General features: G+C 42.0%; 1 protein-coding gene across 1 annotated transcript in view; it reads right to left on the bottom strand.

Annotated features, from left to right (window-relative positions):
* The window catches only part of nup210 (nucleoporin 210), a 160,037-nt gene that overhangs the window by 49,032 nt on the left and 94,752 nt on the right, over window positions 1-16,253 (bottom strand). The window contains exons 22-29 of the mRNA XM_033037203.1: window positions 15,501-15,628; window positions 15,140-15,275; window positions 14,895-14,957; window positions 14,558-14,737; window positions 5,105-5,185; window positions 4,758-4,889; window positions 3,530-3,688; window positions 852-943 (exon numbers count right to left, since the gene is read on the bottom strand). Coding sequence (XP_032893094.1) covers window positions 852-943; window positions 3,530-3,688; window positions 4,758-4,889; window positions 5,105-5,185; window positions 14,558-14,737; window positions 14,895-14,957; window positions 15,140-15,275; window positions 15,501-15,628 — 971 coding nt within the window. The remainder of the gene's footprint in view (window positions 1-851; window positions 944-3,529; window positions 3,689-4,757; window positions 4,890-5,104; window positions 5,186-14,557; window positions 14,738-14,894; window positions 14,958-15,139; window positions 15,276-15,500; window positions 15,629-16,253) is intronic.

Raw genomic sequence — 16,253 nt, 5'->3', positions numbered from 1 at the left:
AGAAACACATCTCTGTACTGAGTCTTAAGGCTGCATTGGAACTGAACCAAATATATGTCTGTGAATGTTGCTGCATCTAAAGATAATGATGTCCTTGATAAATTGACTTATTCTGTGATTTTGTGGCAACCTCTGACAGATAATTGCTGAGGTTTTGGTACATTAGTGAAGAGTTGATTGCTGTTGGGGTCAATCGGTCCATCTTTTGGGGATTTATTGCTTTGTCTTTGGTGGGTCTTTGTCCCAAACATTATGGAGGGCACTGTATGTGTGTGTATATACATGTGCATGTGTGTGTGTATATATCTATATCAATATCTATATCTATATATTTTTTTCCCCCTCGTTTATTATATTGTTTACAGTGTACTATGTTTCCATATTCTGTTGTGCTGCAGCAAGTAGGAATTTCATTGTTCTATCTGAGACATATCACAATAAAACACTCTTGACTATTGAAGTGCAACTGCATCAATTTAAGTAAATTATACTGGATCTTATCCAGTCATCTATATTTTTACCTTTTTAAGAAAAAAGAAACAGCCCCAAAATTTGAATCATGTTTCACGATATTTTCTGCCATTTAGCTCCGTCTTCAGGAGGTTAAATAAAAATATGCAAACCACATCTGGATCCGACATTAACACAAGTAGATAAAAAGGTAGTTTACATTAACTACAGCATAACAAAAAATCAGTTTGCTTACAGTCACAAAAAGCAGCAGAGCACCCAAATTCAATGTTTTTGAACAAAAAAGAGAAAATTGGTTGGTGCTCTAATTTTAGTTTAACGATATTATTTAAATCTTGCAAGGTCCAAATTCTAATTCTTTGTTAGATTTTAAAACTTACCGATTTGTTCGAAGTTTCAAATAAGAGTTTGGCGACATTAATATCTGCTGTGGTTCAACTTTAGGGTTGAGCAACCGCAGCTTCTCAAACACCTAAAGAAAGAAACAATTTAACATTCTGGTAACATGCAAAATTACAGGCAATTAAAGTACTTAAAGCAATCAATCAGATTTATGCATCACATACACAATAAAGTGCAGTGAAATGAATTTGCCAGCAGTGGTACAATAAAGAAGAACACACAATACACAATAAAAATGTAACACAAACATCCACCACAGCATTCTTCACTGTGGTGGAAGGCACAAAGTAGTCAGTCCTCCTCCATTTTCCCCCGTGGTCGGGGCCATAACCTCCGCAGTCGCCTCTGCAGGCGGCCAGATGACAGGCCCTCTCGTCTGGAAGGTAAGTCCTGAATCGGTGCTTCCCTTCCGGAGACCACGGCTTCAGGATGACGTAGGTCGCAGGCTGGCGGACGGAGCTCTTCTCCAGGGATTCCCGGTGAGGGATCCCGCTCCGGCTGGTAAGTCCCCGCCGCGCCCGCGGCTAGAAGCTCCACAGACCTCGGCTTCAAGATGTTGAAGGCCGTGGGCCGGCGGGTCGGAGCTCTTCTTCTCCGAGGGTCCTCAACGAGGGATTCTAGGCTCCGGACGTCGAGCCCGCGGTTAGAAGCTCCGCAGACCGTGGCTTCAGATGTTGTAGGCCGCGGGCCAGTGATCGGAAAAAGTCCACGCTGCGCCCGCTGCTGAAGCTCCGGGTCTGACTCCGGGAAAGGCCGCACCAATCCTTTGTGTTAGGCCGCGAGGGAGGCAACATGGAAAAAGTCGCCTCTCAGTGGAGGAGGCAACCAAAAGCGGTTTACCCCTTACCCCCCCCCCAAAACCACCCCCGAAACTAAACACACCGAGAGACATTAAAACACACATTTGTACATACTACATGACTAACACGCTGCTGGCAGGGCAGCCGTCTCACAGAGCCCCCACCGACCAAACAGCGCCGACCCCAACCATACTTTGAGAAAGGAATTGTGGAAGCGAATTCTTTAGTGCCTCCCTGGCATTAACCATTTATATGCATGTAGTGTAATTTACCCATTTAAAACGCATTTAAAAATAACTATTTCCTTAAAGTGAAGTTCAGCCTCTAATCTCCACCTTTGCTATCTGTGAATTATTTAGTATGTGTAGGAAGGAACTGCATATGACCACAAAAAGTTGGAGTAACTCAACGGGTCACACAGCATTTCTGGAGAAAAGGACTAGGTGACGTTTCGGGGTCGAGACCCTTCTTCAGACGTGGATGTTTCCTCAATAAGATCGATGACATCTTGCCTCTCGTTTGCTTGAAACCAGCATCAAAACAAAAAGTAATTTTGTGTCAGACATTACTAGATCTTTGCAGGCTTAGGGTCATGGTGAGGACAAGATTTCTTTAATAATTACAGAACAAATCAAGAGTTTAAACCAACAAATCAAACTGTAATGGCAGTAGGATTTGGGCAAGGATACAAATACAACTTTCTCTTTTTCCTCTTGAATTCTAATAATCAATGGCAGGAGTATAGCACAGACTGTTCCCATCAAGTTTCGATAATAAAAAGTGTTTGGCTCCTTTTACTATCTGGTTATGACTAAAGAGTGTGGCTCCAAAGCCACACTCAGCAAAATCAATAACCCCACTCTCACCATCGATGGCACCACTGTCTCCCCATCTCCCCAGGCCCGCAACCTTGGCGTGATCTTTGATTTCACCCTCTCCCTTGAGCCTCACATCCGCCATGTCAATAAAACCTCCTTCTTTCATCTCCGCAACATCGCAAAACTCAGACCCTCTCTCACACCTCCCGCTGCTGAAAGACTCATCCATGCCTTCATCTCCTCCCGAGTGGACTATTTCAACTCACTTCTCCTTGGCATCAGCTCCACCTACATAAACCGACTCCAACTGGTCCAGACTCATCCGACTCATCACCCACACCAAATCCTGGCATCACATCACTCCAGTCCTCAAACAACTTCACTGGCTTCCCATCTCCCACCGGATCACCAACAAAATCCTGATCCTCACCTACAAAGCCCTCCACCATCTGGCCCCCCCATATCTCACTGACCTCCTCTCCCCCTACCAACCCTCACAGTCCCTCAGATCCACATCAGCCGGTCTCCTCTCCATCCACAAGTCCAACCTCCGCAGTTTTGGGGACAGAGCCTTCTCCAGGGCAGCTCCCAGGCTCTGGAACTCCCTCCCCCAACTGATCCGCAATTCCGTGTCCCTCACCATCTTCCAGTCCTGCCTCTTCACCTCTGCCTATCCTTAGCCCCACGTCCCCCTCCCTTTTCATCTGTGCATTAATTGCCTCATATTGTGTTTTGAATTGAATTCTGTCTTTACTTTGTGTACTAGTCATGTCTCTACTATTTATTTCATTCCCCTTACATGTTTTTCCTCTACCTGCTAAATTTTTGTAAGGTGTCCTTGAGACTCTTGAAAGGCGCCCATAAATAAAATTTATTATTATTATTATTAAAGAGTAATGATTTGCAATTTTCGGATCAATTTCTCCCATATATAGAATCATGTAATGCTTGCAATTTGTCATCATCAGCTCTAAAGTTGTGCCCTGACTGTATGACACTGCAGTAACAGCAATGTAGAAAAAGGGGTGGTAGGAATACCTGAATTTGCACTTCATCTGACAATTCCATTGCACTGTTCTCAAATTGTCCAGCTGCAGGATCTGTGGTTTTTACAACAACTTTCAGTCCAGTTCTGCCTTTGATACGACTGTACACATTCAATGCAAAGTTGTAACGTGCTGGAAGTTGAAAAGATGCCTAAAACGGAAATGTATCAATTAAAGTTTTATATAAATTCTACACAAGACAAGTTTGACAAAAAAAAGTTTCCATTTTGGAGTCCATTTCCTTACATTCATATGTACAGTCAATATTCTCTGAAACTGGCACTGCAGGTAGATGGGGTGGTGAAGAAGGCATTTGGCACACTGGCCTTTATCTGTCAAGGGAATCGGTGTTGAAGTCGTAACGTGAGGTTAAAATTGTTCAAGATGTTGGTGAGGCCATACTTAAGATTACTGTGTTCAGTTTTGGTTACTCACCATCGGAAAAGGTTTACGAGAATGTTGCCAGGGGTTGAGGGTCTGGGGTATAATGAAAGGTCGGGCAAGCTAGGACATTAATCCTTGGAGCACAGGAGACTACACGTTGACCTGATAGAGGTATATAGATTGGGTGAATGCACAGTATTTTTACCCCAGAGAGCAGGGGATTCAAGACGGGAGTGCTCTCACCCCAACCATGGACTGTTTACCCTCCTACCATCCGGGAGGCGCTACAGGTCTCTCCGTTGCCGAACCAGCAGGTCCAGGAACAGCTTCTTCCCGGCGGCTGTCACTCTACTCAACAACGTACCTCGGTGACTGCCAATCACCCCCCCACCCCCCGGACACTTATTATCACTTATTATTATTTATTTAAATCATTTGCTATGTCGCTCTTCCAGGGAGATGCTAAATGCATTTCGTTGTCTCTGTACTGTACACTGACAATGACAATTAAAATTGAATCTGAATCTGAATCTGAGTGCATAGATTTAAGGTGACAGTAGAAGGATTTCATTGGAACCCGACAGGCAACGGTTTCCACATAATCGTGGTGGGTATACCGAACAAGCTGCCAGTGTAAGTTGTTGATGCTGGTTCAGTAACCTTTATTGGCCATTTGGACAGGTATCTGGATAGGAGGTTTGGAAAGATATGACCAAGCACAGGTGGGCATCTTGGTTGTCATGGGCCAAAGAACTATTTCCTTGCTGCACAACTCCAATATTCAGCGTTTTATGTAAATAGCAAATCAGAATTTCGAATTCCATCAGCTCCGTTACCTCAGAATGTCTTGTTTCAAGGTCAATGATGTCCCTTTTCGTTACAGACCAATGAAATGTCAGTCCAGGTATTGCACTGCCAAATGCAAATGGCGTTTGATTGCTAGTAATTCCCATTACATAGATTGGCATCTGCAAATTAAAACTAATAATCAAAATGACCCATATTTTCAACGTATATTACCAAATTTAAAACAGTTAGAAAACAGTGGATATATTTTAATTTTCTTGAATTAATGAGTTTGCAACTGCTTGGTTAATATTTCGTATCTTCAGAGACAAAAGATTAATCAGAAATGTTCAAAAATTCAGAGATTTTGTTTTAAAATGCAGGGAAAAAAGCTTACCCAAGTGCCAGTTTTCATTCTTGTAATGGGTGCATGGATTCTCACAGCTTTAAGCTGAATGACTTCCACATCTACTTCATCCTTTAATTAAATAAAAGCAGCTTACATACAGCATCATAGAGCTGACCAGGCAAAACATCGACCATATTCCATCTGTTCTTATTTTATACCGCAATATTATTTTCTACAAGTATCTAAGCACTTGGAAAGATGTACATTAAAAATGCATTCAGAAGTATTCAACCACATGAATAACCTCAGTTTAAAATCAACAAGATTTATATAATACTCATAATATAACAGGGCATTATCACACATATATTGTCAAAACTCAAGAGATAATATCATGTAATATAAACCTCAGCCATATTTCTCATGCTCCAGTTATAAAATTGTCGCAGCATCGCAATCATACAAAGGCACCATAAGGAGTAAAACAAAATTGCAAAGCTAAAACTAAACGGCATAGAAAAAGGATTCAATTAGCATCTCTGATTATCATGAATCGGTTGTCAGATTTAGTCAAATTGGAATTTAAACAAAAGGTTTGTCCATGGCCATTCTTCTTGTGTTAGGAAATGCATTGCAGGAGTGAGGCAGATATGACAGTGGCATCTAAAGAGACTTTTGGATATGCAGGGTATGGTGCTACATGGATCACATTTGGGCAGAAGAAATTAGTTTAACTTGGCATTATGCTTGACAATGACAACGTGGGCCAAATGACCGGTTCACGTGCTGTACTGTCCGTGTTCTAAGACTGAGCATCAACATCTGTATACTGACGTGGCAAAATGATAAAGTATTATCACAATGACCCTCAAAATGTCCTGGACATACAAATCCGTCAAAAATGTTCCAATGCCAACAAATTCAAGCGCATATGATATCATGCAGGTTCTAATATATGCCTAGCTTCTATAACATTTTTAAAGATACCCCAGACAAAATGACACTTCAGCACAGTCATTGTTAACTAGCCAAAACCAACAAGCAGTTTATGAATCTAACGTCTGAGCCAAAATGCTGGTCAAACGCTCCAGCTCGTTTTCTAAATTACTCTAAAGGGATCATTTATCTTAGAGAGTAGTGAGGACTTGTAACTACTTCAGTTGCATTAGAGCCTACTTAATACAGACACATACACAAGACATTTTGAATTGTTTTGTCTTTCCATTACTCTGGTACATCAGCAAGACAAGAATTGCTTCAGCTTGAAAGCAGAACCTCAAAATAAGAACTTTTTTAAAAGACAACATCTCTGTCAGGACAGGATCCGACTGCATTGTCATCTTAAGTTACGGTAAGTCCTCAAGTTCTGCAGCAGGGTTTGAACATTCAACTTTATGAATCAGTGTCACGATTGTCAACATCTGAGGAGGGCTAACTTTCGATGACAGATGCCGTGTAAGGCGGGAGGTCAACACTGACTAAAACACCAATGTCAACCTGCGTGATCGAATAGATTCAGATCACGAGGTTGGGCTGATGCAAAAAAAAAAGGCAGAACTGGTGAGTAAAATTTGATTACTTTTAATGTTAGAAGATAAACCTTGGATGAACTCCAAGAATAGTTGTAATAGAAGCAAATCAGGATTTGTGTCAATTAGGATGAATGCCGACTGCCACTTAATTGTAATGTTTTGCTGAGAAAAGTGGGGAAAGTCGGCAAAGACATTGTTACAACTAATATGAAATGTGAAAGTTGAAATTATAAATTGGTCAGCTGATGAACACACCAGAAAATTAGCTTCCGCCGTTCTTAAAGAAGAAAAGTAATACATTTACCAGCATGGGAAAATTGTTCACAGAAGTCAAAAAAGGAGGTAAAGGGTGAAAATCACGTTGTAAATTCCTTGGTCAGACCTTCACCAATAATGGGACAAGGGAACAATTTTAAAAAGATTGAGAGTGAGAGAGTGAGGAGCCCGTTCTATTGTCAGGGGGCATTACTGCTGCTTGACCTCCATAAACTGACAGGAGGAAGGGACGATTACAAGGGTGAGTTGCCGTATTGTTCCAGATGATAAACTCAAATGAAACAATAAAAGTGGAAAGGATGTTTCCACTCATGCAGGGGTTCCCAACCGTTTTTGTCCCATTTACCCCCTGGCCTTTTCGAAAGTAAATTCCCCCCCACAGTGTTTTGTTCAGTAATTTGAGTTTACCACTTCTACCATATTAAAGCAACCGACAATGGGGAATTTTAAAATTACTGTTTTTAACAAATCCAGAATCAACAAATTTACCCCCTGGGTAGGCAAAATTTACCACCTTGCACTAGTGGGAGAGTCTAGGACTTGAGGTTATACCCTCAGAATTAAAGGATGTTCCTTTGGGAAAGAAATGAGGAGGAATACCTTTAGTCAAAGGGTGGTGAATCTGGGGAATTATTTGCCACAGATGGCTGTGGAGTCCAAGTCAATGGATATTTTTAAGGCAGAAATAGATATAATCTTGATTTGTATGGGTGTCAGAGGTTATGGGGAGAAGGCAGAAGAATAATGTTAGGAGGGAGAGATAGATCAGCCATGGTTGAATGGTGGAGTAGACTAGACTTGATGGGCCAAATAGCCTAATTCTGCTCCTATCACTTACGGCTGAAAATACCTCAAGTGTTATAAGTACAGCAACAAAAGGGATGCGGAAATGCCACTGCATTATACACATTGTCAAGAAGTAAAAATAAAATGGATTTCTCAAGTGGGAGCAGGAAAACAAGCAAGCACCGAATGCAGAATGTGAAACCTTGTAAACTCAGAGCAGTGGATTAAGTAGAACAAAACTGAACGTAAATAATACAATTATAGCCCTCTATATGCTCCTGTCATATTCCTGCAAAGAGGAGCAAGGATGACTAAACTATAGAAAAGGCAATTTCTATTGTTTGGATCAAGGTAAAATAGGCAGTGTTGATCTTAGCGATCTTTCATGTCAACTCCTGAAACATGACGCACACATGAACACTGAATGGATGCAGCAGTCTCTGGCAAGTCAAATTATTGCTCAAATAATTTCCCAAAATAATTATATACGTCAATAGATGTCTAAATCCGCTTCTTGTGACTCACATATTTCAGGTCATATAAAAACTAAAGCTTTGCAAATCAAGCTTTAAATGAAATACACTATTCACGGGTATTACAAGCAATTAGGAAGAAGAAAAGGGCTCTTGTCTTTATTGCAAGGTGGTTGGCACTGCAACCAAATAGATGAGGTGAACACATGTACAGAATACAAGTATAAAATATGGTCTACTTGTTTAGAAGGTATGTAGTAAAGTTTCCTTAAAGGAATTCCTGAAACGAATGCTAATTTTTAAAGAGAAATTCAAAGGAACATGCATGTATTCCAAGAAATTAGAGAGGTTCTCATGGAAATATTTAAAACTCTGAGAACATTTAAAGAGTTGATATGGGGGTTTTTTTCTGGTTGACAAGTCCAGAAATAGCTGCACATTATCAGAAGAGGTAGCCACTTGAACTTCAATGGCAAGAATCTTTTTTTATTCAGATACTTGCATATCTTTGCTATTCTGTGCCTCAAAATGTCGCAGGTGCTCATTCAATGAAGATATTCAAGACCGAAAAGATTAATATTCTGGTAACAAGGCAAAATAAGAGATATGGGCATAGTACATGCAAATTAATGTCTTATTTAGCACCTTTCTAGTTGATACGTCTCCCCATTGGATTGCAACCTTGTGGTCGGGAAGCCTGTGTGTCTCAATGACCCCTAGAGCTATGCCAGCGGGAGATTTGTCTCCTGTTAGGGTCTCCCATGCTGGACAGGTCGAAGGGTAGAGGCGAGACGAAGAGCGATCCACTGGTCCTCCAGGTTGGAGGTTGAGCACAGGGCTAACAACCCTGTCTCGTAAAACACATATGTTACGGACACAGCACTGAAGGAATCAACACTACTGAGTGGAGGACCTTCGTTGCTGCCCTACGTGCCAGGAGGCATAATAGGCAGTAAGTAAGTAAGTAGTTGACACGTGTTGAGGAGATGAATGATTTATTCTCAAAGTTGTCTGCCAACTTCTCCACACTAACTTGACAGAAGAAAAAATTGCAGCTTTCCATAAAGCACTTCTTTATTTCTCCAATTACTATACCTACATCCTACATTGAACAGGATCTGTTTAATCTTGTCTTTTATTCCATCAAAGACTTTCTCCTCATATTTATCGCTTGTCCAGCTCTCCATTTTGGTGAAAGGTCAACAACATAAAATTGCACCGGTTTTCTGTGAAGGTGCAGCCTGACAGTGCATCTCAGTAGTGCTTTTATTTTGGAAATTGTTGTACCAATTGAAACTGGCTAGTTCGGTAGCCTTGGGATCAGACTTGCCGTAGGCCACAGAAAATCCAGACCACCAAAAAATTCATCTGATCATCTTCCTCTGAACAGAACTCTTTTTTTCAAATGTAGACACTAATCTGATCAGCTTCAGAGAAGTGCCTGAAATTTCTGTAAATTGTAATCACTAATGGCCTAGATCACAAAGGTACCGACCACAAAGTGATCATAAAGTGCTTTTGACTTGATTGGCCGAAGAACCTGTATCACCCAAACCAAGTCCATGACGACCAACAATCACCCATACACCAGTTCTATTGGACACACGAGGGATAATTTACAGAAGCCAATTAACCTACACACTTGCACAGCTTTGGGATGTGGGTGGAGACTACTTTTCTTGCTAATACTTCAACTCAGACAGTTATTTTTCCCTCTTAAATCTGCTTTAAATCAGCCTAGTGGTCCATCAGCACATCCTCAGATGGAATTCGATTGATTTGGAGTTAAAGGCACTTCTTACCAAAAGTATCAGGCTATGGTTTAAACAAGATAATTTAGAGGAATTAAGATTAAATTGGAAAGGGGAGGTTCTAGTGTACTGAATGGTTGCCACGGGTCTCGTAACCCAGAAACAAGGTGCTCCAATATTATAATTTTGGATCTGAACCTCAATATAGATTTACAGGGATATTAAACTGGGGAGAAAAATAGCAATCTAAAAAGGCTGCTCGTGAAATATATGCTATGTATGTGCACAGAAATGAACCACATGCAATTTAAGTACTACACATAAGGGAAAAATAGATGACATATACTCAATAAATGAAGTAGTGCCAAGAATGTAATTGGAAATGACCCAGGAATCCTAATAGACAAAAACTTGGCATATCAAACCAATGTGGAATAGCCTTCAGCAAAGCTATATGGCAAAAGAATAGAATACAAATCAAAAGAGGTGGATAAAGAATTGGTCATCTGGTCACTGCTTCTGGTTGCTGAGAAACAATGTGACCGTTGACACGGGTCTCATTGCAGTCACTTTGCAGAAGGAAGCAATTTATGAGGAAAAAGCTTTCATTTTGAAGCCCATGTAACCATTAATAATTCACAAACAGGAGGTTGAATAAAGTAGATCTGAAATATTATTTAATGTCAGAGCGTGATCAAAGGGCACAGTTGAATAAATGAGGTAAACTTCCAATTTATAGACAATTTTATCCATGTGCAGAATGGAAGTACAAATAGAGATGAAAATCTTTGGTTGGAGGTGGGAAATGCAGCGTTTTGACTGATGAATTCAGTAATTTTTGCATTGCTACCATCTCTCAATCTTAGATAGACACAAACATGCTGGAGTAACTCAATGGGACAGGCAGTATCTCTGTAAAGGTGGAATGGGTGATGTTTTGGGTCGAGACCCTTCTTCAGAATGAGCGTCGGGGAAACAGAGATAAGGAAGTGTAAGAGATCAAAAGAGATGCAGATCAAGGAAAATGTAGAATAGTCCATTGTTAGCTGGGAGAAGGTGACATAGAAACATAGGTGCAGGAGTAGGCCATTCGGCCCTTCGAGCCTGCACCGCCATTCAATATGATCATGGCTGATCATCCAACTCAGTATCCTGTACCTGCCTTCTCTCCATAGCCCCTGATCCCTTTACCACAAGGGCCACATCGAACTCCCTCTTAAATATAGCCAATGAACTGGCCTCAATTACCTTCTGTGGCAGAGAATTCTACAGATTCACCACTCTCTGTGTGAAAACAGAGCAAACAGAGATGCAATGTAATCTGAGGGACGGCCAGCTTTATTTGGAATGCTTTAGCTTTTATGCGACCTGCAGTATGCGAGTCACAATAAGCAGATTCAGCAATCTATTGACGTGTATAATTATTTTGGGAAATTATTTGAGCAATAAGGTGTTAAGCAACTTGGAGATCAGGTAGGTTTAGGCGAACTGAGCGGAGGTGTTCAGCGAAACGATCACCAAGCCTGCGCTTGGTCTTGCCGATATATAGGAGAGCCATCGGGAGATCAGGTAGGTTAGCCGGGAGATCAGGTAGGTTAACACTTTAACTCGCCCTCCCATTCCCATACTGACCTTTCTGTCATGGGCCTCCTCCATTGTCAGCAAATATCTTATAGCGGAGCAAGATGGGTTACTCTCGCGCAAACGTGTAGTACGCTCATGGGCGGATTCATGGGTGATTATAGGACCCATTTTAGCGACCAGTCCCCGCCATCTTGTTCCGCCATCTTGCTTCCGGCCAAAGATCGGATCTTTGTTTCCGCAGCGGGGAGAGGGCGTGTGGGGCCCGGGGCAGCGGCGAGAGGGAGTGTGGGACCCGGGGAGAGGGGCATAGGAGGGGGGGAGACATTGTAGTGTGGGGGCAGGCGAGGGAGTGCCGGGGGGGGGGGGGGGGGGGGGGGGGGGGGATAAGGCCTGATGTGTGTGAAGTTGCGGGGAGGTTTACAATGTTTCTTATTTAATGTCCCTTGTCTAGTCTGAAATAAAGTTCATCATTGGATCAGAAGAAATATAATTGTGTGTGTTATATGATTATATACATTTATATCACATTCATGTATGTGTGTTTATAAACATTTTATTCTTTAACAAGAACTAACAGAATTATGAACTAACAGAATTATGAATCTAACCCTATATCACACACAAAAACTTCCCCCGCAATGTCAATTACCCTGCGAGTCGGGTCGGTTCCGGTTACTAAAATGGGCGGGGAAAAATGCCCAGGATCCCCTCCGTAGCGTACTACACGTCAGCCCATTGTATTTCGCAGGAGTAGCCCATCTTGCTCTGCTCTAAGATCTTTGATTGTCAGAGTGAGGCCCAGCTCAAATTGGAGGAACAGCACCTTATAGTTCGCTTGGGCTGCTAACACCCCAGCGGTATGAACATTGACTTCTCTACTACCTTATCTCTGTACCTCTCCCTCCCCTGACGCTCAGTCTGAAGATGGATATTGACTCGAAACGTCATCCATTCCTTCTCTCCAAAGATGCTGCCTGTCCCGCTGATTTACTCCAGCATTTTGTGTCTATCTTGTGTGTAAACCAGCATCTGCAGTTTCTTCCTAAACACCTCTCAATCTTGTTGGGAATTATGACATAACCATAAACTTTAAGACATTTACTGATTTGAAATATTTTTACCTCATGATTGTTGTCATGTGACCAGGTGAGTATTTATAATCTTAAAAATTCTAAAAATTACAATAAACTCTTGTTTTAACAGACATAACAGATTTTGATTATAGTGGCTGGACCTCGGACCTGCATCGCCTGTCCAGCCTCTAAGGGCAGAAGCTTCTGAGGCCACCACCAACTGGAAAGGTGCAACAGTGAGCCTGTGATTGGGCAGCTGCAACCGCAACGCTTCAATGCGGACACAGACCCCCGCCACCCCTTGCACAATCACCAACATGCCAAGAAACGCATGAAGAGACGGAACAGCTTCGTGGACCAGAGCCAACCAGGTACCAAAACCAAACAACAGATGGCACCAGGACACTACCTGCCTTATACGACCTGGAAAGCCCTAAACTGCCTCCACACTGGAGTGGGACGTTGCAGACTCAACCTGAAGAAGTGGAGCTTCTCGGACTCTGACGTGGAACTGTGGAGAGATACAGACAATGGCCCACCTACTGACTTGCAGTGGAGAGTCATGCACTGCGGACAGTCTCCGCAGAGGCACAGATGTGGCACTGGCTGCGGCAAAGCGATGGCAGAACGTCGTCTGACACACGATCGAGCGAGAGTGAGCCTGTCTTCACCCACCGCACAATCTAGTTGATGCAGCTGTTGTGGCTCACGTTGTAGCCCCTGGGGCCAGTGCTTTCTTCAGGCTGCCACCACCAACAGGACACACTCAGTCACCGTGGGGCTCCCTCCCCTCTCCCAAACAAGTTGCCACTTCTTTCTTCACTTTGTCCGCCTCCTCCTTCTGCCACTCTGTCCACTTGGCCTCTGCCGTCTGCCCCCTCCCCTCCACTGCCACCTCCTCCGTCCCCAGAGACACCAACAGACTCGACCTTGGAAGCCACAGCAGGTAAGAGGGGAAGGGAGCCCCATGGTGACCAAGCTCGGACCTGTCGTTAGCAGCGGCCTGAATAAAGCGCTGTCCCCAGGTGCAACAACAGACATGTTAACCGGTGACAAAGGGCTCGCTGGTACAGACCACCGGCATCAGCGCCGTGTTTTAAAGTGAAATGACACAAAGCACTGGAGTAACTCAGCAAACTGAGCCAGTCTGAAGAACGGTCCCAACATCACCTATCCATCTTCTTGTGTCCTTTTGTGAATTAACCATCATCTGCAGTTCTTCGTTTCAACTATACACAATGATAATACCTACTCGGTTAAAATGGACAATCAGCAATACCGGACACCATTTCCCCCAGGAAGCAAGCGGGCAAGATCATCTCTGACCCCTCTCACCCTGGTCACAAACTCTTTGAATCACTTCCCTCTGGAAGGCGACTCCGGATTGTCAAAGCTGCCACTGCCAGACATAAAAACAGTTTTTATCCACGAGTAGTTGCTCTACTCAACAGCCAAAAATCTGTAGCCTCCCTTTGATCTGGTATTTTGTTGGTTCACTTGCTTGATCAATGGTGTTTTATCATTAATGTTTTATTATTATTAATGTTTAGTGTTTTCTGAGTCATTCGTAACTGTCACTGTATGTCATGTTGTTACTTGTGGGCGGAGCACCAAGGCAATTTATATAGTCTATTATGACGAGGGTTGTTACTGTATATAATTTCATAAGAAAAACTTTCAAGTTAATTAAATGTACTTAAAAGCCTGATTTAGTGAACAAATGTTGCTATGATTTTGCTGTGTCATCTCAAGAAATAAAAACCACCCATACAGGTGTAAAATAAATATTAATTTTCAAGAGATTTGGCAATAAACTTCCTTTTCTAATCCAGGATTAACCCAAGGATATAATTCAAATTATCTGCTTTCACCATGGAATATCAGCAATGCCAGTGGCTGAAGGTTTTTATAGGGTTTCTTCAGAATGGCTTCTCTTCAAAAAACCTCTGACGAATTGATACTCTAATGCATGAACCAATGTAAAACACAATTATGGCACATCGGATCCTGATTTCACAATTCTTACCTGAGAAATCACCACTACTTTGCCACTTTCAGCATCAATTACTTGGACTACACCTTTCACCTTCCCACTTCCAACTGCAAGCCCCTTCACAAGGCCAATGTTATTCACTGTGGCAAGATTCTGGTCACTTAAGGAGAACAGAATATTGGACTGAGGCTGCGGTCCTCCTTCAGAAGTAATCTGCAAGATAGTAAATTATTAACATTCTTCAGAATATCCAGACAGAAATATTTTGTAACTTTCATTATGTTGTGCCTTATATCCAAAGTTAAAACGTTTCAGCATGCTTCAGTTCTAAACACTTGTGAGAAATAATCACATCCTGATTACAACCAACCTGCATCATTGCGCCCACAATGAGTGTTACTTTTCTTGGAATTAATCGAAAAGGATGGAAAACCTGCAGAACAGAAACAAATTAATTCCAGATATGGATAAGATTGAAGTTATATCAAATATTCATTCCTTATCTTTAACATTCAGAATATTAGAATTCTGTGTGACTGTTCTTTGGTTTATAATATCATGATAATAACATTTCTCGATCAATTATGGAAATAGTTGAACCATGCTCAAACTTACTTCAATTTGTTGAGGTGCAGAACTTAGTTTTTTGCCAGTTTTGGTTACTACAGTTGCTGTCAAACTTGTCAGTCCAATAGCTATTCCTTTCACAGTAAAGCTAACAGTGTAATCGTCAAGAATTTCATCAAGTGGCCTAAGACAGAAAATGTGTTGAATGTGAGTGGATGGACGGGTGGGTGGTGAGGGCAGGCGGAGAAGGAGAAGGAAGGGGTCGAAAAAACCATCAGTTCAAGCATTCATGATTAAACTGAAGGAAGATGGACAACGCACCAAATAGTTACCCCTGCAGAACCCAGTCTACGGAGATGAAAAGGGACGGAACTAATCATTCTTTCCAGGTCAAAACAAAGTTACTTACTCCAAAGAAAGTATTTGAGAAGCTGCTTTCAATTTTAACTTCATGAATGTTAAGTATTTGGACAAGAAGGGTTTTTTTGAATAATCCAAAACTCGCACATAGGCTTTGACGGTTTTATAAATCTCCACCTGCAGAAGACAAAGTTATTTTAATATCAAATGTTTTCATGTGTGTCATTTAAATAGTTTGAAAAGCAAAGTGGATTTCAAAAGCGGTATGCGCAAGCCCATTAATCTTTATTTAACCATAACACAACAGGTCAGAATATCTTTGTTTGTTACCCTTATATGTCCAAAATAATGATCCCCCAAAAGGTGATAATAGTGTCTATATTTCCATGTCATCACAGCCAAGCAAGCAGTTATCTTTCCAAGACGCAATAAACAATATTTTGTTTTACACGTGGCCTATTGCACTACCCCTACTTTCAATACAGTTGCTCTTTGATTTCCTGCTCCAATGCCCTTTCCTTTTAGTAAAGCAAAAGGGCACAAATGACTTGAGTAGCAGCATCTATGCAGCACATGGACAGGTGATGCTTCAGGTCGAGACCCTTCTTCAGTCTGATTGTAGCGGTTTGCCGGGGAGGGGGGGGGGGGGGGGGGGGGGGAGGAAGCTGGAAAAGGGGATTCTCCAGAGATGTCATCCAATTCATAGTTACTCCAGCAATTGATGTATTTGTGTATTAATCAGCATCTGCAGTTCCTTGTTTCTACAGTTCTACATCATGAAATTGCAGTTATAGGCAAGGCA

Source organism: Amblyraja radiata, chromosome 18 (assembly GCF_010909765.2).
Source record: "Amblyraja radiata isolate CabotCenter1 chromosome 18, sAmbRad1.1.pri, whole genome shotgun sequence".
Classification (NCBI taxonomy): domain Eukaryota; kingdom Metazoa; phylum Chordata; class Chondrichthyes; order Rajiformes; family Rajidae; genus Amblyraja; species Amblyraja radiata.
Note: the sequence above shows the minus strand (reverse complement) of the source record. Positions and strands in the feature narration are given on the sequence as shown.